Source organism: Meriones unguiculatus, chromosome 16 (assembly GCF_030254825.1).
Source record: "Meriones unguiculatus strain TT.TT164.6M chromosome 16, Bangor_MerUng_6.1, whole genome shotgun sequence".
NCBI lineage: Eukaryota > Metazoa > Chordata > Mammalia > Rodentia > Muridae > Meriones > Meriones unguiculatus.
The window spans coordinates 21,963,313-21,984,611 of record NC_083363.1 but is presented as its reverse complement, the minus strand read 5'-3'; the positions used below and the strand labels follow the sequence as shown (position 1 = coordinate 21,984,611).

The 21,299-nt window shown below is 39.6% G+C and overlaps 2 protein-coding genes across 3 annotated transcripts in view; one reads left to right on the top strand and one right to left on the bottom strand.

The window, feature by feature from the left end:
- Ctnna3 (catenin alpha 3) overlaps nt 1–21,299 on the top strand; it is a 1,666,920-nt gene that overhangs the window by 477,327 nt on the left and 1,168,294 nt on the right. The window lies entirely within an intron of this gene.
- Nucleotides 13,920–21,299, bottom strand: part of Lrrtm3 (leucine rich repeat transmembrane neuronal 3) — a 181,716-nt gene continuing 174,336 nt past the window's right edge. The window contains exon 3 of the mRNA XM_060369421.1: nt 13,920–18,563. Coding sequence (XP_060225404.1) covers nt 18,354–18,563 — 210 coding nt within the window. The 3' untranslated portion in view covers nt 13,920–18,353. The remainder of the gene's footprint in view (nt 18,564–21,299) is intronic.

The following is a 21,299-nucleotide window of genomic DNA, read 5'->3' as shown; positions in this document are numbered from 1 at the left end:
TGTTCTTTGCCTTAGAGCAGCTTTTCAGTTTCATGATGTCCCATTTATTGGTTGTTGCTCTTAGAGCCTGTGCTGTTGTTGTTCTGTTCAGGAAGTTGTCTCCTGTGCCAATGAGGTTAAGGCTCTTCCCCACTTTTCTTCTAACAGGTTTAGTGTGTCTGGTTTTATGTTGAGGTTTTTGGCCCACCTGAAAAATCAATCTTACACTTTGGAAATCAATCTTGTGCTTTCTCAGAAAATTAGGAATAGTGCTACCTCAAGATTCAGCTATACCATTCCTAGGCATATATCCAAAAGATGCTCAAGTATACAACAAGGAGATTTGCTCAACAACAACATCTGGAAACAACACAGCTGTTCCTCAACTGAGGAATGGCTATGGAAATTGTGGTACATTTACACAATGGAATACTACTCAGCAATTAAAAACAAGGAAATCATGAAATTTGCAGGCAAATGGTGGGATCTAGAAAAGATCATGCTGAGTGAGGTATCCCAGAAGCAGAAAGATACACATGGTATGTACTCACTTATAAGTGGATATTAGACATATAATACAGGATAAACATCCTAAAATCTGTACACCTAAAGAAGCTAAGCAAGAAGGAGGACCCTGGGGTAAGATGATCAATCCTCATTCAGGAAAGCAAACAGGTTCGACATTGGAAGAGGGGAAAAACAAACAAACAAACAAACAAACAAACAAACAGGGAACAGGACAGAAGCCTACCTCAGAGGGCCTCTGAAAGACTCTACCCAGCAGGGTATCAAAGCAGATACTGAGACTTATAGCCAAACTTTGGGAAGAATGTCGGGAATCTTATGAATGAAGGGGGAAATAGAAAGATCTGGAGGGGACAGGATTTCCACAAGGAGAGCAACAAAACCAAAAAATCTGAGCCCAGCGGTCTTTTCTGAGACTGATACTCCAACCAAGAGATAACCTAGAACCTCTGCACAGATGTAGCCCATGGTAACTCAGTTTCCAAGTGGGTGTCCTAGTAATGGGAACAGGGGCTGTCTCTGACATGAACTCAGTGGTCAGCTCTTTGATTACCTCCCCCTGAGGTAGGGGGTGGGGAAGGCGGTCCTACCAGGCCACAGAGGAAGACAATGTAGATAGTCCTGATGAGACCTGATAGGCTAGGGTCAGATGGAAGGGGAGGAGGACCTTCCCTATCAGTGGACTGGGCAAGGGACAGGGAAGAAGAAGAGGGAGTGAGGGCAGGATTGGGAGGGAATTGAGGAGGGTGCTAGAGCTGGGATACAAAGTGAATAAATTGCAATAAATAAATAAATAAAAATGTTCTTCTCTGCTCTCAAATTTTTAAAACAATTGTTTTGTCAATGAAACAAAGCATTCTCTATTATTTATTTTGTGTGTGGTGAGTGCGGGTGTTTATGTGGGTGGGTGGGCAAATTTACCTGTAGGTATATGTGTGTAGAAGGCGTGGGATCCTGCTCTCAAGGTCAAAACTTGTCATTTCTGGATAGCCGCTGAGCTCAGTTAAAGAGGAAGGACTCCCTTTCCCAGCTCCTCTAATCTAAGGCTTCCCTCTCTGCCTAATCAGGGAAAAGGAGAGTCAGATAGCCCTCAGGGAAGATTGCAGGCCAAACCCTTTCCTGATAAGAAATTTGCTCAGAAAGCACCTAGAGATTCCTGGAAATAACCCACCCCATGCTAATGAGATGTCTTCTTGTGTCTTGACTTTCAACTAAGGACCTTTAATCTTACCTGGAGTTCTTCCCTCATCCAAAGGATAATTAGTACTGATTTCCCCCTCTTATGATAGGGCTGTGTTGTTATATGCAAATGAAGTATCCCTGGTGTCCCTAGCTCCAGTGAATCAAACATACTCACCCTCAAAACCTCTCCCACTGCCCAAGGTTTCTAAGTCTTTGTTTCACATCTGCTGCTGGCTGCTGCTTGCTTCTGCCATTATCCAGCGTGTCACCGGACAATCACTGCCACCATCTTTCTAACACTGCTCTGCCCACCACAGTGCCAGTCTTGGGCAGCAAGCGACTGGCTGTTCCCAAGGGAGCCATTTTGTCAGCCTAGAAAACAATGGTCTCCTGCCTCTGCCTCTTTTGGTTATGGAGCTCTGAGCCAGCGTCTGTTACCAGCTCCTCAGGAAGCAGCCACCAATCTGCTCAAGTCAGTCCAGGCCTTCATTGCTGTCTGGGTTGGCTTTCAGAGTTGTGAGCTCCTTTGACTACATCATGGTATACCCTGCTTCACAGGTCCTGAGCTTCCTGGGAGAGTACCTGAAAAAGCCCAGGCTCCTGCTGGACACCTAAGGATAGAAGGAAACTAGGGAGAGAGATCTTATTTCTTCCTCATTTATTTTCCATCTTATGCTTGGAGGAAGGGTCTCTCACTGAATCTGTAGCTTGCTGGGTTGCTTGTCTGGCTGGCCACTGAGGTTCATGGATCCTCCAGTGTTCTCCTTTCTCCTCAGCACTGGGATTATAGATTCAAGCATGTAGGGGCTGGAGATTTGAACTCAGGTCTCCAATGTCTGTGTGACAAGCACTTTTCCAGCTGAGTCATCTCCCACATCCCCTTGCCCTAATTTGTTCTCTCTGAGAGCAAGCTAGCCTTTCTTATCTTTCCTTGCTGGGTCTATTTATTTCCTTTTTCAGGAAAAAAAAAATATGAACTTACTAAGTAAATGCTGAGAAACGTCACTTTATAGTGCTTATGCACGTATTATACAAATGTATTTTCCATTGACTTAGAATTCATACTTTAGCTTCTGTTAAGCTCAGTATACAGATAAGTACTATCGATGGGAAACGTTAAGAAAAAATTGAAAGGACATCGAGACAAGGGAGCGAAATCCATAAAAGTTACACCTGAGGCCAAAGAAACATTGGAGTTATAGTTTTTTATGGGCAAATGTTTTTAGGCTGGGTATGAACTAAGACAATCGCTACATATCTATACTATAACGAAATGAAGGAAAACGAAGGTGTGTTATCATAATTACTAGTTATAAATAAACCCGTTGTTCATTATTTCCATGAGAGAACAAACCGACAACAACATCTATTTGGTGTGTGAATGGTCCCGTTAATAGCTTTTCATGCCTCATTACTGGCACTTTTTTTTTTTTTTGGAGGGTAAAAATACCAAAGTGATTGAAATACTCTGCCTGAATGACTTGTACATAATTCATTGCTAACCAGGGCTCTTACTTCTAAGTAATTTTTCTTCTGTAATGAAATGGCTTAAATCCTTTGGTAAGAAACTGACCATTTGGGCATTTTATAATCAGTGACAGGTGAATAAGTGTGTATACTTTCTTCTTATTAAAAAAAATTATAGTGGCATTCCTGAGTAGACCGGTGTGTTGTTTGGAATACCACGAGGCTGTAGAAAGGTAGGGATATCCAACAGAGGTTTTCCATTTTCCTTCCATCCCTTCCAGTAATCACACACTAACTACATTCTAAGACACATCCACAGGCAGCTTTCTAAATGACAGAAATCACCTCATGATTCTGAAAAGCTTTGAAAAGACATTCTCACCCATACATAACTGGATCTTTATTGAATGTCACACACACAGGCATGTCAGGGCTGGTCTTTGATTATTCTCAAGGGATCACCAAAATCCTGACACAGGAGGACTAACAGGACAAGCACTGCTTTTATAGAAAGCACCATAGCTTTGTCAAGGAGAAATTTTGTGTCAGGTCGGAATTTTCTCAAGCTTGGCATATTTATTCTATTTACTTAAAATGAAGACTTATTTTGTAACCTATGTTTGTTTGTATAATCTGGTTTTGAGTTCAATATAACCTTATTTACAATCTTGGCAAGCTAATAAAATGCTATTATAATTTTAGAATATTCACATTGGGAGACATGTGCCTGTCTCTTTCCACTCTTGCTATATTCATTATTTCAGCGTATGTGTATATGTTGTATGTGATGTTAAAGTCAGACAAGGAAAGCATGACAGAAGCATGTGGTAGAGAAGTGACTTAGAGACTATTTTCCTTTTAAAATATGGTATTGTTATTTGTTTACTTTTTTTCCATAACCAGGGTCATCATGGCCTGCCCTGATGGCATGGAGAATTGTAAGGTCTACCCTCTCACTGTTCAGATGATTAATGATCATTTGGACCATCATCTTCTTCCTCATGAATCATGACATGTGCACAGCACTTTTTCATCTAGTTCTTCCCTTTTCCTCATTTTCTCACATCTTTTGTTGCATCAAATGATTTAAAGGCAGGATTTTTAGAGGATTAAATTTATAGCAGGCTTTATATGCTGTGAGAAATGCAACAAAAATAAAGTGATACGTCCCATCTCCTTTCGATCATTAGTTTAAGATACCCTATTATGCAGCCCCACAGGTCACTGGACACCAATGGGAAGCTGAATGGTAGACAGTCTTAGACTGGAAATCCTGATAGTGTTACCATCGGTGGCTCACAATCTCTGACTGGCAGGAGAAGATCATTTTGTTTTAGAGGCAAGGTCTGGCCCTGTAGCCTAGGCAGACCCTAAACCCAGCATCTTCCTGCATTAGCTTCTCAATGCTGGGGTAACAGGTGTGTGCCGTGCCCAGATAGACAGAAATTATTCAGCATCTCTCAGCCTTTCTAGATACCATCCATTTGCCCAATTTTGCATCATTAACAACCCATTCCGCTCCATTTTGTTCCACCCAGAAGTAGAAATATCAGTATTTCACATTCATCTTAACAGTCCCCCACGTAATTAAAGGCACACTTTCCTTGCGGAGTTTCTCCGGTTTTTGCTCTCTTAGCTAGAATTCAGAAGATCAATCATGACACTTCCAAAATTCAAGGCTGTGATGTAATTTATAGTCACCAACAACTTAGAGACCATGCATGCATGCCACGTAGAGACATCTATTGGGGCTGAATAGAAGGCTCAGTGGTTGAGTGCCCACTGCTCTTCCAGATGACCCGAGTTTGGTTCCTAGCACTCATGTTGGGTGGTTCACAACTACCTGTCACCACCCTCCAGCTGTGGGGAATCCAGTACTCTCTTCTGGCCTCTATGGACATTGACACACGTGCGATTATCTTTGGACACCCAAATAAAAGAGAATTAAAATGATACCAAAGTACTCATATCATAGATGTTACAGATATTTAGTAGCGCGAGCAACAGTCCAAAGAATCATGCTGTGGACTCATCTCCTGCCATGCAGCACGAACCACAGTGAGAATAACTTTTTAGAGTAGAGGAAGAACTCATGTGAACATAATAACCCGTGTACTGGGGACTCTGATTGACTGCCTGGACACAAAGGCTGTCACCATAACTTGAAGAGTATTCCAGATTAAGTGCTTTACCCTCGGTATTCATAAAGATAGCTTTGCTCACGAAGAGCTCCCTTCATGGGAATACTGATGTTCTGGAACCCTAAAATTAAAACTGCATTTCCTAGGAAGAAAGATCAGGAGGCAACACCTTGAACCGACTGCTGCTCTCACTAATTTTATTTCAGCCAAGCTTAGTTACCAATGGTGATTTCTTTAGGATTTAACAAAAGCTCCCTTAAGCATCAGATAAACAATGCAACCCTTGGAGAATAATGTTGATTTAGAAAAGAGGTGTCTGTAAGGGGAACCACTCAAAGTTAAGGACGGAGGACACAATTCATATGAGTATATTTGTTGCTTTAGGCGAACCCATTGTGCTTTTCTGTTTTTTTTTTTTTTGAAACATTTCAGTAATAAAATAAAATACAAAAGCCTCTACATATAATATAATTTTCACTCATTTAAATGTCTTATGCCATAACTAGTTGGTACTGAAAGCTTAAGTTACGTGGGTCAGCATAACTTTTCGAAGACAACCTTCAGCTCCTCCCTCCCCCTGCAACACACACACCACACATACCAGAGTCCTAAATTTGTAACTACAACAGGCATTTGGCATAGAGGTATGACTTCCATGGGCATTTTAAATAGAAAACAAAGAAAAACTCTTCCGACAATCCACTGTCACTGAGTAATTACTTTTATTTAGTAATTAGAATTGCACATGAGCTGAATTCATCATGGAATGGCCAAGTTGAATGTTTGAGGCTTCACTTTAGAAGAAAAGAAGCAGCTTTCTCAGGGAGGTCCTGGGCTGAGAAAACATGAGCCCTGTGTCTCAGAAGTTAGTTCTTATAAACATCACAGACACTTCTAGACCCTAAGCAGGAGGTGAGGGGTGGAGCCTGTTGTCATATCTGAGTTGCCACCATCCATGAACTTAAATAACACTTACCCTGTGCTTCTTTTCCCGATTTCTTTCTTCATTTCCTGCCTTCCTTCAAACAAGCTTCAGTTTTACAAATAATGGAGTAAGTCATGCTTCCTCATTAACTTTCAGGCATTGTATGACTGTTAGCATACACCTTGGCATATTATAGCAATGTAAACAAGTAACATGATTAATTTGAATAAAAAAACCCACAGAAGTGTCACCAGAAAAAAAGAAAGAAATAAAGAAAGAGAAAAAAACATAGCTGTGCTAGGGGAATGGCTCATTCAGTAAAACTACCTGACACACAAGCATGAGGAGCCAAATTTGGACACCTACCACTTGCTTAAATGACAGCAGTGATGGCGGGTGCACATATTCCCCTACTGCAGAGTGTGTGTTGTGGGGAAAAGCTGGACCCCAGAGCTTACCGTCCAGATAGTCCAGTCTGTGAGTGCCAGGTTCAGGTTCAAAAGCAAGGTGGTTAGCATTTGAGGAAGACCCGTATGTTGGCTTTTGGAAAACACACACATATACACACACACATACACAGAGACAAACATACATACTCACAAACACGCATATACACATACAGACACACAGACATACACACAGATACAGAGAGAGACACACAGGCACACAGACAGACACACATACACAGACACACACACACAAACACACACATATACACAGGCACACACACAGACATACACAGGCACACATGTGGACAGAGAAAGATACAGACACACACACAGAAATACAGACAAACACATACGGACACATACAAGCATACACATACACAGACACACACATAAAAAACACACAAACACACATATACACAGAGCTGAATGCACACGTGTCCATGTACATATACACAGATAAACACACAGGTTCTGTGTAAAAAAGAAATGCACTGAGTATTCATGAGAAATTGTAGCTGTCATGTCTCTATAGCTAATCGCACATAGCCCAAGTGATAAGAAAAACTCAGTAAGAGCATTTTTTTTACCTAAGTATGTGGTGACCCAGTCGTGTGTTGCCAGCCAGCAATCGAGAGCCTGAGGCAGGGTTTGGGAAAAGTCTGCTACCAGTTTCAAGACAGCCTGAACTTTCTCTGAAAAAGTTATAAACAACTAAAGTGGCTGCTCAGGCATCTTTTTTGTTTGTTTGTTTTTTGTTTGATTTCTTGAGTTGAATTATATGTTTGAACAGACCTTTAAAATAAAGGCTTAATTGATAGTTGTTCATATATAGTGCAAATACAGCCCTACATATTGCCAAACATCTGGCACGCTTATAAAAATGGTTTATTCCAGTGAAAGGTCACTCTAAGTGAATTTGAGTTCTAGTACCGGCTTGTCTCTCTCGCGTAAAGCATTCTGAATTTTTACTCTCAGCCCGTTTTCTGTTAGCCTTTTTATTAGTGGAGTGTAACTATCAAAAGGACTTGGTCTATGGAATAAAAATTCTGATTAGTGATCACCAGTACTTACCTAAAGAATGAAATGTCTGAAAAACAAAAGAAAATGAATCAGTCTTAGGCCACGTTTTCACACAACACTGGATGAAGATGTTTTAATGGTTAGCTTCTCAGAAGTCATTTTATTTAATCCACACAATTATATGAAACTAATGTGCTTACTTGAAGTAGTCTTCAGAATGGATTATCAATACTTTATTGAAAGCTTCTAAGAGCTATTCCCACAGAGAATTACTAGGCTTGCTCTGTCCCTCTCCAAAGAAAGAACCCTGTGCAGAATGGAAGTATGAAGACACAGAATTGAGGAAAATATAGCAAACATTTGTGCCAATCTAGAAAAGTCAAAAGATCTGTTGTGATCAAGTAAAATTTGACCCTGGGCTTTTAGGCAAATGGCACAAAAATTAAAGCTGGCATTTGTCTCTCAGATGCATAAGGTCCTAGTAGAATAACAATTTCTTAACTGAAAACATATTTTTCCCTCTTTACTACTCTCTCATCACCACGTTGCCAGTCTACCAGTCTTAAGCTGTAAATTTGTCCTCATTTCTGCCCCAGTGGATCACCAACCACTCTACTAAAAAAATTGTATTCTCCTGTGCTTGCTGTTTGCCCCCTGCAGGTATTAAATTAAGCCTTTTGATTTTGTTCAAGGGTTAAATGTAACTCCTCCCTCTTTTCTAATATGGGAAGCAGGGCATTATCACTGCTCAGTCTTTGTCTCCTAGAGACTCTGACATTTCACTAGACACAGTTTATACAGTGTATCAATTATATTGAGAAAATGTCCCTGATTAAATGTATAGATTTTTAGATTCAAGAGTGCTGCTAATGAGGTAGGCACCAGGGAGGCAGTTAGTAGGGATTTTTTTTTTTTTTGTCAATATATCCATCTCTTACTTTTGAATCCTTACTTCATATTTTACCAGCTTCATGTTCTCTAATTTTTTGGTTCATCCTTTTTCTTAGTTTCTTAAGGCGAAGACATTACTTAATTCCTAGAGTTCTTGTTATTCAATTATCCATAATAATCAGAACAAAATGAACTAGTAAATATGAAACACTTGGCAGAAGAGTAACCGTTCTGTAGTGTTTCGTTGAGCTGGCCATGTTGTGATCTGTTTATTTTTACCTATTTGATTTCAAGTCACACTTTCAAGAAACAAGGAGACATTCCTCTTGGTGGCAGTTATGGTCAAATGCCACCAAGTTATGTCTGAAGTTTTGGTCTCTGAAAGTAAGGTATGGTCAACAAAACCACATTTTCATAACTGCAATACTTATACTGTCGGTGACTTTAGCTTATCTGAAAACCATTAAATTGAAAAAATGAAAGAGTTAAAAAGAAGCAGCCCCAAACTGCACACCTATCTTATAAAAAATACAGTATTGGGAGATTCTTCTAGTTCTTAGGGGTAGTGTCAAAATGCCATGTCAAGTTCATTTTTTAAAAAATTCCATAACTAGAATTCAGAGGCAGGGAAAGATTAAAAACAAATAAACAGCAGCATCATTGTCCCATGCTATTCCTTTGCAGAGGTGTGCTGATTGGGAAAAGCTAGAAGGAAAAGGCAATGTTAGGTCAGAACAGTCGGCTTGAGGCTTGCTAAAGAGGAAATCAGCAGAGATTTAAAGGATGTCTGCAATCGTTCATTTATGAAGTGCCTCCTGCCCCTGGGAGCCCATGGAGGAGGCTATTTCTCACGTGGTGGTGATATTTTGCTAGCTGACCGTGACTGGTCGGGACCTCGATGGAGGTAGCCCGTCATGAAGGCCTTAGCTGGCCTTGGAGCCGCCCTTCTTTGTCCGCATATTTCTATACGCAGGGGAGCAGCCTCGGCCCCGTGCATCTGATGCTGTGAAGTTCAGCTTCCCCACAGAAGCAGAGGAAATGGAATCAAGGGCTATGGACTGAGCTCTCTGACGGCGTGAGCCAAAATAAATCCTGCCGCCCTTCAAACTGTTCTCTTGGGTGTTTTGGGCAGGCTATTGAAAGATAGAGGAGATTAATATTTTTAGAACAATTTCAAGGATAAAATGAATGTAGTAGAGAGTTGTTTTCTCCAGAAAGTCTTTATGTAGAGATATTTAAAAGTACAAATACCTGTGCGCCTTCCCTCAGCATCTGCGCCGGTGGTTGTTGATGGCGTTTGCTGCGAACTGCTGCTTTAATCCTTATGAGGCTTATTAGCAGATGATAAGATCATCTGATCCAGAATCCACTTTCCCTACTTACCTCTGTTTCCTTGTCCTCTTCCTTGTCTTTCATATCTTAAACCCCGACACCAGGAATATCTTTGCTCTTCACAATCAGAATCATTCTAGAGAGGTTGAGTGAAAGTTGTGCACTATGGTAGTGGAGTCCGAGTGGTCAAGGAGGCTCTTGACCCTCAGGAGCATTAATTGCTTTAAATCTGTAGCCCGGCTCTGCCAGTCACTGTCACGGTTGGGTAACGGCACTCATAGGTGTGAGTAACAGAGTTTCCCTGAACAGACATGTTGACGAGTATGCTGCACATTCAGATTGTGTTTTAGATTGAAATACTAATGTCAGGTCCTAGACATATTACATTTTTTGCACGTTTAGGGAGAAATGGAGATGGCTAGTTTAATGCAAAGCTCCTAGAAACACCAATGACATCAATACATTACTTAAGAATTACTGTGAATAACAGATTGAGAAAGCTTTGAATACGGGAGTTTAGAAAGAAGTTAAAAAATCATTTTACCTTCTCCACATTTATTTTTATTTAAATCATGTATTCTATTGTGAAGGCTTTAAGGGTGATCTGTTTTACGCAGCATACTCCCAGGTCCCTTATTATTTGTTTCAGTATTAATACAAATAAAGTCTATTTCTGTGAGCCAAGCGTGCTGCTTCACGTCTCTAATCCCAGCTTTTGGAAGGTTGAGACAGAAAGAGTGCCGTGGGTTTGCGGCAGGCCCGGGGTACACAGTGAGTTCCCGGACAGAAAGATTGCCATGGGTTTGCGGCAGGCCCGGGGTACACAGTGAGTTCCCGGACAGCCTGGATTGCAGAGAGTGTGACTCTGTCTCAACCACAGAAGAGACAGAACAAATAGACTATTGTCACCTAAAATGATTCAGGGGAAATAGTGCGCAACCCAGATGACCTGTTTGCTGGCTGAAATTTCATGACACTGTGTTATCGATATTTTCTGTTTATTAGTTGTACTTGTTTACTTTATTAACTAGTCATCTACAAAATTTTGGTTTTGAGTAGCCTCCATTTTTACTGTCAGCTCTAGGTAATATGGATAATTACTTACATTTGGGTTATAATTTTAAAATAAATCTTAGATGTTTGGAAATGAAGACACATAATGATATTTTGTATATTTTTATTTAGAAGGGGTTTTGGTAACTTTTCTTCCTGTTTTTCCTTGTGTGTGTATGTGTGTGTGTGTGTGTATGTAGTGTGTTTGTGTGCTTGTCTATGTGTATATATGTGTGTGCACACACGTGTGTACATGTTTGTGTGCATATACATGTGTGTGGTTTGTCTTGTGTGCGCATGTGTACATGTGTATATACTCATGTGTTTGTGTTCACATTTGTGTGTGTGTCTGGTGTTTGAGAGTGGTGGGGGTCAGAGAACAACTTAAGTAGACAGTTCCTTCCAACTATTACTTGGGTTCTAGGGATTGAGCTTAGGTGTCAGGCTTGGAGAAAGGTGCCGTTAGCTGTTGGGCCAGCTTTACTGGTCCAGGTATTTTTTTTACCCTTCCTTTTAGGAAATAATGCGTAAAACCTCAAGAGTGCCGTGACATTTGTTTCCATTAGGATTTCAGGGGTATCTTTACACAATGTAATGTTCCAATTTGGAATGATGGAACTTACTTTGTTTGTGCCACATTTAACCTCCCCCCCCCCAACTAAACGCGTACAAGCCAAGTTGTATCGTGTAAAATCATCTCTCTTGTTTAAAAATGTGTTGTGTGTGTTTGGAGCACGTCCTTGGAGCGTGACAATCTGGGTATGGATCCTCCACTCAACTTTTGAACTCTCAATTTCTGAACTACTGTCCCTAGTTTCTTCTATTGACACTCTTTTCTAAGATGGCTTCAGGGAGGGCGAGAAAATAATGCTGGCTATGTCAGGCACACTAGCAATCCATGATGCCGTGCTCCTGGGGAAAAACGTTTTCTAGCTAAGAGGAAACGTCCTCCAGTTTCTCTTATCATATGAATAAAAGGCTTCTTTGCCTTCACCAAGTCCTCAGAATAGACCCTATCTGGGAGAGCAACAAGGCCAAGCGTAAAGGGCTGCAGTCCCAAAGACAGCCACCATTTTATAGTGGGACTCTTCATTTCCGCAGGGACCTAGCCACCACTCAGGGGATGCGCACGGGGATCTCTACAAACGAATTCCTGCCCTTCTCTACCTCCAGCCTTTAAACTGTTAAATTACTACCCGGAAAAGTAGCTAACAAGTGAAGTAGCTGGCAGGTTCAAATCTGCCTCTCTAGAGATTTACAGAAGCCAAGTCTTCAAACAACAGTTTGTGGGAAGCGCCCCAAGCAACTTCAGTGTTGCCCTTTGCTTTGTATTCTGCTAGTCAAGACATATGTTCCGCCAGGCTTGGAAAACTAGGCTCAAACTGCTACAATAAAACATAGGGCTAATACTTTCAGGTTAGGATAAAAGGTGATATCACAACATGGGAAAAGGTAAAATCATTTGAACAATGTTTTTCTAGATTCAGTGCCTTGGCATATAACACACAGTATTATATTAACAATGCATTTGTTGGGCATTGTCTCAGAGACTGTGACTCAGTAAATCTAGCCATTTGGAGCCTCTTAATAACTTTAAAGATGTGATGGTTGGCGAAAGTTCAAACAAACGAATATAAAATTCTCAACTATTATTCTGGCTTCATAAGCCTTTCCACATTAAGCCAGATTAAAATCAATAAGTAGAACTGACTGCAAGGGATCGCTTTTGTAGAGTGCTGTAGAAGCTGGCCTCAAGTCTTCACTATGTATAATCAGATTCTAAGATGGCACCATGAGACATCCCCTGTGACGTGATATAGGGGTTGAATCATGCACCCAAAGATGCACGAAAGATCAGTTTCCTATGGATAAATTAGTGGATGGTGCTTCAGATTAGAGAACAAAAAGGGTTTACTGCAAGGACCCTTTATTACAGGGTCTCCTGTGCATTTAAAATATATTCTAATTTACACTTGTACAAAAAAAAATTTCATTCATCTTTCTGGCAAGACAAACATATGGAACCAAATCTATAAGCATTTAAGAGAGAGGAGGGAGGAATTCGAGAGCTCAGGAAGCCCTGGCGAGCTGGTGCGCTCGGTGCCCTCACAGAACGGCAACCGACTGAAGACCTCTTAAAATGTGAACTTAACTCTGATTTAAAAAAAATAAATATAGCTGCTTTTTAGTCTCACAATAAAATTTAACAAGGGTCACAGAACAGCATAAAACTTAACCCATCAGCCTTCTAGTGTTCGCTCTTGAATTTTCCCCCATCGTATTTTCAAGTGAAAGCACAGTTGCTGTGTTGCCAGCCTTCTCTACCCTCGCGATGACGTCACAGTCTTGAGAGCCTGGATCCTGGGTCCTCAACTCGGGCATAGCTGTTGTGAGTTCATATGGTACTGGGTGCCGTCGGAGACTTTTCCTGCCACAACAGTGTATCTGAATTCTCACTGCAAAGCCAGCCTGTCAGGAACTGTAAGCAAGTCTGTTTATGTGCTCTGACATGTTAAGCTGACACTCAGTGTGAGCAACCCTTCAGGGCTGTGAGGTGGATGGGGAGATAGCTCAGTTGGTAAAGTGCTAGCTGTCCAAGCCTGAAAACGTGAGTGTCATCCGCACGTAAAAACGATGATGGGTTCTGTTGGTGGGGATGCAGACTTCAGAAGATCCCTGGGGTTTGCTGGCTAACAAATCCAGTGTACTTTGCTTCTCCTAGGTCCCAGTGAACAGCAGCTGAAGAACAACATCCAAGGTTGAGCTCTGGCTTCTACTGTATTCATGCACACACACACACGCACGCACATACATGCACAAACATACACAGCCGATGTTACTAGATTTACTTTTGAGAATTGCCGGATACCTAGCCAGGCTCCCCACGTCTCCCTGATCACAGGCTACCTACCCACGCATCTGATTTTCTTTCTTCCAGCTCACTAACAGTTCCGACCAGCTCTGTTTCTATTCTTTCAGGTTCTTTGCTTATTTTTAGTGTTTAGATTGAGAGTTGGTATCAAGAAGACAGGGATAGTCAAAATCAAGTGTATTTTTACCCTCCTAAACAGTTCATTTTAGAAAATATCTTTGCAAATAAGTTTTGCATTTTCTAAGCAGTTTTTGAAATCAGACAGATCTGAGTTCAAGCTGGGTTATGCTTTCTTGTGTGTTAAATTTGGCTTATGTTGCTTTCCAAAATATAATTTATATTAAAAGTGTTGCTGGTTTTATGAGATTTCTAGAACATACAGGAGGGGGCAGAAATGAAGCTATGATAAACCCCAAAATATTCACGGCACGTCGTAATTTTAATGGTATCTGTGTCTGTTTGAATAATGATATTTTATCTTTCTTACAAATGTAAAAAGTTCTCTATTATATAGTTCTTCTAAAAAAATTCATGGTTTAAAAAAATCTTGCCAAAACACAAGAAGAAAGAAAATGTCTTTCTGGTTAACTGGGAGTCAAACATGCACTTAGTTGAAAGTGTGATCAGCTCTGTATTGTGGACTTTTTATAAACACCTAAATAATCTCAGTGCAGACTGCTTTGAGTTTCTCTTCTTGTGGCTCCTGTTTTCCTTCCGCGCTCTGGGACCTGCTTGTCTCATATCTTGAGGGTGGTGAGCTATACGCTCACAAGTGACCTTGTGTGTAAGCGTGTAGCTAGCAGTACTTCTGCACAAAGGCTCATCACAAGCAAACTAGAGCCTCGTCTGCAGAGTTCCCTCCACACAGAGATTGTACAAACTTCTAAGTTGAGTTGGAGCTTACCAAATGACATGTCTAATGTCTTCTGTCTGTTGTCTCTAATATTTTTCTGGTTCTGGCCAGAGAGGAGGAGCTTTTAGTATAATGGAAAAACGGCCTCTGGGCTTTGAGAATGCCACCCATTGGTCATCAGCTCTGTGTCCTTGGATGAGTGTCAACTTATGGGACATGAGTGTGTCCTCACAAGATTGTTTAGGAAGGCAGAATGAGACAATTCAAGAATTTTGTAAGAGACGATTCACGAGATTTGTAAACCTTAAAATACTGCCTGGTTTATCCTGTGTTTTAGCTGCGGCTGCTGCTGTAACTGTGATGGCTCAGACTCCAGTTTTCAACTCCAACAACCAGACAAGCATGTTAGGCCACAGAGGAGGGCTTTGCAGCCAGTCCTGAAGATACCTGATAAAACAGGATCAGATGAATGGGGAGGAGGTTCCCCCTATCAGTGGACTTGGAAAGGGGCACGGTGGAGATGAGGGAGGGAGGGAGGGACTGGGAGGGAATGAGGGATCGGGACACGGCTGGGATACAGAGTTAATAAAATGTAACTGATAAAAAAAATAATAATAAAATAAAAAAAAGAAAAAAAAAACAAACTTGTTTAGATAGGTGAGCAGTGGCCAAAAGGGGGGAACACAGAGGTTTGGAAGGTGGCTAGAGGGAAAAAATAGGAGAATGGTAAATACTGAAAAAGAGACATTATAAAAATTTTTTTATCCAAGGTAACATAAATTTTATATGTGCTAAGACTGTAGATACCTCCTATTCTAGAAGATTTTAACATTAATTACCTCCCACTTATTTAACGACCCTTTGGGCTTAATGTCACATGTGAAAGATCTCAAAATTCTTCAGTTGTTGGCTTCTTACTATAGCTGTGGACACAGGATGATCCCAGACATGGTTCCAAGGTGACTGCTCCCATTGATAGTTCACTGTAGATGAAATGAAAAGCTTTAGGAACATCTGATACGGGAGGAAAATCAGGGTTATTTTAGGAATATGGTCCCTGTCAACCATGTTCTAGTTGATGGCTCCACACAGGCGTACACAGGCAGTTTGAGTTAGACTCATTAGGTTGGATATTTAGAGTTGACGTGAAGATGGAAGGGGTTCGGGGATACAGGTCGGGTGGGTCTAGGAGAGTTAGGGGCTGAGTTGAGGGGTGAGTGTGATCAACATATTTTATATAGATGTATGAGATTCTCAAAGAATTTGCAAAAATGGTATATTATAAGTGTTTTAGAAAGTGGTTTGCATCAGGAAATCAAGAGTGTATGTATATTTTTAAGGCTCTTTGGAGTCTTAAGGGTTTTTTTTATCATTTTTCAACTTGAAATGTGTCTGGAAGAAGTTTTTGAAGGTACATAGTTTTACAAATTAATGCTATTTTATCTTTGGGAGAATGATGTCTAATGAAAAGGTTGCAAATGACTTTTTGGTTTATATAATAAAATTCTTCATTTGATTTCAGACTTACAAAGAATAGATTTGTAACCCAGTTCAAATTTTGTTCAGAGCTAAATCTCAGTGTGAGGGATCAAGAACAATCAGAATAATACATTGCAAAGAAATAAGAAACTGGAAAACAATTAAGATTAAAATTAGACTTAAATAACAAAAATATTGAATAGCAAATAATTTATGCAAAATATGTTACAAAATCTGGGATGCTAAATATTTGATACAAGTACCGTGACATTTGTAGTTACATTAAAGTAAATATTTGCTCCTTCCAATACTTTGCTTTCTTTTTCTTTCAACAGATTTTTGAATTTACAATTTTGAATTTCTTCCTTTCTGGTAGTACTCTTAAAGTTGCTGTGATCAACCTGTGTGAAATTAGATGCATACAGAAAGCATTTCATAGAAGGGGATAAAATATTAAGTTTGACAATGTCTTTCACTAACTTTTTCAGTAACTTTTTATTGTGTTTGGTTTCTGTCAGATTGATGTTTTCTGCCTCTACTTTTGATGTCATGATTATAAAGTTAAACCATGAAAAAAAGAAGGCTTTTTCCTTATGTAGCTGTGACACTTGCAGTTATATATAAATGTTCTTTAAAAATAACAAAACAAAACAAACAAAAAACCCAAAAGGAATGTGTGATTATCATGGGCAAACTTGATTTTTCCAATAATAACCTGCCAGGTAGACAACAGAAACAAGTTGTCATTTCAGCTGCAGAAAAGCCAGGTTTTCTTGATATGAATTTAATTCAGTTTAAAACATAACCATGTGACCAATATGTGGTTTGGATTGATGTTCAACATTTCTCGGTTATTGTTTTGAATAACTTGTAGCTAAATCCCCAAATGAACAACAGCATAAACAACGGAACAGAAGACTGTTACAGTCTATTCGGCGCTGAGTTTTCTCCACTATGGCACATCTATACCGAAAGAACCAGATTTTTAAAAGTTCTTTTTCAGGTGTGGCACCCAATAAGAAAAAATTCTGTATTTTTCCTTCGAGATGTTCCCAAATATAGTTTTACCTTCTAAATGAAAACTTGCCTTAAGAATCAGGCACAGTTTGAACTGACTTGCGGTTATTTTTAGATAAACCACTTTGGGTTAATTAAGAGAAAAAGTTGCTACTGGACAATTATGCTGTATCCTCCCACCTTGGCCTGACAATAAGGAGATGTAGCAGAAGTTTTTCTTTGTCACTGTAGCTGCACCTTTGAAGTGTATCAGAGTCTGTTGCTGTGGTTACGACCTTTGTTTCCAGTGATGTTTGGTCCATGCTTTTCCGCTTTTCCCTATCCCTAACAATGGTTACTCAAAAGAATGAAATAATGAGTCATTCATTCGGAAATATTTTGTTAAAATATCCCTCTTTATCATTACATTTCACTGCTTAGAAACTAGGCTGTAATTCAAGGCAACAGTTAAGTCTTAGAAGAACTGTTAAAAAAAATCTGATTTTTTTTTTCATTTATAAGAAAGACCTGTCTAAGTAATTGAAGAACCTCTTAGACGTCTGAACAATTAAAACCTTTTCTTTTTTTTTTGGTTAATGTATTATTTCTGGAACAAGTAGATAAAATTCTATGCAGTAAGCATGATAATGATAAAAATCGTGCATTGTTCGCACAGCACAGATTTCAGAGTCAAGGTTTCTGGGCACAAACGCAGTAACAAAACAGCCCCTACAAAACCAAGTAACTCTCAAGAACACAAGAAATAATGTTTGTTAATTTAAAATTTTAGAAACTGAAAGGTGTAAAGTTTGTAAAGTAAAGCATAATTAAATTATGGTACTGTACATATCAGTTGTTCCTAGAATTGAAACTTTATAATATGAAAAATACATTAGCGCTGTACAATTTTTACACATAGGTAGGATGAGTTTTGGAAAAAAAATGATTTTTTTTTCAGGGTCATTCTCTGTCAAAGTCAAAAAAATACTGCACAACTTAGCTCATTACAAAGTATAGACTTGAAACAATTCATGTCTTCTTTTATTTCATGAACCAATCTTGGAATTTTGTTTATTTGAACAGGGGATTTTTGTTTGTTTTGTATTTGAGAGTTGCAATGAACAAATTATCCTCTTTCTGTCGTTGAGGTTACAGTTCGGTAGCAAGCCTGGGCTACCACTCAGCTCGCTCAAGCCAGCTGTGGTTTATGGTCACTGATGCGGCCAGCTGACGTGATTGTGCTCAAGTCCAGCTCAGTCTCTAGGTGGCTTTCCATCGTATCTTCCTGTGCATTCGTTTCAAAGGGCTTATGGGAGAGAAGTTCATGATGGACCCCACAGTAACTTATTGTGGGCTGGTCGTATGCCAGAAAGGTTGACACATTCATTGATAAAGGTATCTGGGGAAAAAAAAATGACATGAGAAAAGTCAGTTATCAAAAGGCAGACAAGTATTCAGGGCAGCGCTTGGAGACTAGGAAGTGTGGATCTAACTATCCTTTGTGTTTGTACCTGTGCTCTGCTGTCCCCACATTGTCCTGCTCCTGTCCCTCATTTTCACAGAAAGAAAGTCAGTACAGAAGTTAGAAGCTCAAGTAAAGCTGCTTGATTCTTAAGTAGAACCTTCAGATAAGTAGTAGTTAAAATGATTCTAAAAATGATTAACAAATACTTCATTGCAAAGTCAATAAAATGGCTTTCTCAAACTGGCCTGAAATATGTTTTTGTACTATGAAATGTATTTTTTGCTTGCTTATGGAATTAGCGTTCAGAAAAAAATTGTGACTCTATAACTGTCATGAGTCAGCATCACCTCCCACTTTCTCATTGTCTTGTTGTCTAGCAGTGGGTTCTGATTTCTTACAAGTTCCAGGTAATGTGGGTGGAGTAATGTCACACACCTTGCTTTGAGGAACTCTTCAGAAGAGAACTGTCAAGTCATTCTGACTATGCTCACCCATAATCACTTAATTCTTATTTCAATGAGATGATTCCTTGAAACATCAAGCTGTAGTTTGGTCTATGTATCGAAAAATCTAGAGCATAGAGAATGACCATTACAAAAGATCTTTGGCTTCTATAAAAGTCTACCATGGTGCAAAGGCTGAGGTTCTTTTGAAGGACTAGTGAGACAGCTGGGAAAGGGGCTTTTTTGCTAATCAAAGACAACAAAACCTAAAGAGTGAGGCAACAGAAGCAAGTACAATGATTATGGGCAGAAGAGAACACGGGTCAGAGACAACAATAGTCTTGTGTAACTAGATGCCAAAGTCTAGAGAGTATTTCTACTTATTTCCTTGTTAAGATAAAAAGTTGAGGAAGCATTGAGGAAACTTTATCCCTGATCTTAGTTTAATGTCTGTTGTGGTTTATAAACTCATTTAAGCATCCCCCAAAGCTTTAGGAATTGACATTTAAGTTTCACTGTGACATATAAATAGGATAGGAACAACTTGGCTCCTGTTTAGAGCTGAGATTTCTGGGAGATGCGTAGTTAGACCCTCATTAGAGTAGACTTCCAAATATTGAGTCCTGTGGCTTTATAGGAAGAGATGAAGAAGTAGGAGAGGAAGCCTTACAGGGACACACACAGTCCCAGACTCTTACTACCTGAAGGTTATAAGCACATGAGGTCTTGAGACTTTTCACCTCTGGAACCCTGATCCCTCCACCCCCCTCAAATCACCTTTATTTGTAACTCAGTCAGTCAGTCCCCCAGTATTGTGTTATTGGCTTAGAAAATAGAACAGTATAATTGTTCCTTCATGTTGCTGCATTTCTTTGATTGAAAACATGTACCATTCTTGTTTGGCAAATGGATAAAATGTTTGTGCACATCAGACAAAATCTGTTCTGTTCTTGGCTGAGATTAGAGCACAAAGCCAAGGGAGCTAGAATGTCCAGTCTGTATTACTCACTTCTTTACTTTCTGCCCTCTCCTTTTCAAGAACAGACCCCGCACTCCATTTCCTCCTTCTCCACCCCTGACCTCTTACCCACATTTGTTTCTCCTTTAGTGAAAAAGGATTGCTTTCTGATTTTCTCTATAAGCACAAAAATTCTTTCTTTGAGCTTATTTTTGATGAGTATTTCAATGTCTCAGATGTGTCTCTCTCGATCCCTGGAGTTAGAGGTATAATCCAGTTCACCCTGTATAATCTTTCCTAGTTCTGTGGAGTTCTGGAATTTGATACATGAAATTATATGGCACATGTGTCTAATGCAAACAGTCGCGATCATTGGAAGGTCACACAGAAGATGCACAACAGTAAAATCAGACAGATGAGTTAGCTCTGAGAGGTGGGGTGCTATCATGTAAAAATAATTGTACAGCAGGAACATGTTTAAGCTATGGGAGGGAATAACGCATACAAACAATAGCAGATGCAGTTTCACATCAGCTTCTGGGAAGTCAGGACTCGGTAATGTCTGTGGGTCACTTATCTGCAGGATCGCAGCAGGTATCAGTCACCACAGAAACGTGTCCCTCGTGTATTGGCCCACATGGAACCAACTCCATCGTGAAGAATTTGGAATGTCTGTGGTTAAGTTTGGCAAACAATCTGTGTTTGTATGCACACTCATGTTCCTGCTGCATTTAGTGTCTAGAGGCTGCTGGTCTCTAGAAGGCAAGGCTCAACTTGAAATCATAGCAGTTAGGTGACTAATTCTGATTATGCGTTTAAAAAAAAACCCACACACTTTCCTTGTTATGGAGTCTATCTTATTTTGAGAAACTTTACACATGTTTATACTGTCTCAGTGTCAGGGCATGTTTCCATGTAATATTCCTGAAATAGGGGTAGTCATTAAAAGCAATAGAGATGTTTATATTTTTCCTCTACAATCAAAAGTGGAACCTAAGGTTGGTGAATCTTAGTGTCAGAAGAATGACATAGAAAGATGCAACAGAAAGTAAAATCTGTTTTTAAGGTTGACTTAAATTAGCTTGAAAATAAATGAGTTTTATATATATATATATGTGTGTGTGTGTGTGTGTACATATATATGCATTAAAGGCATATATACATTCACACACATATATACAGATATAGATATGCACAAAATAATATAATATGATGTAATTAATGTAATATAATAATGTAATTAATAAAAAATTAATTAATTAAAAGAGA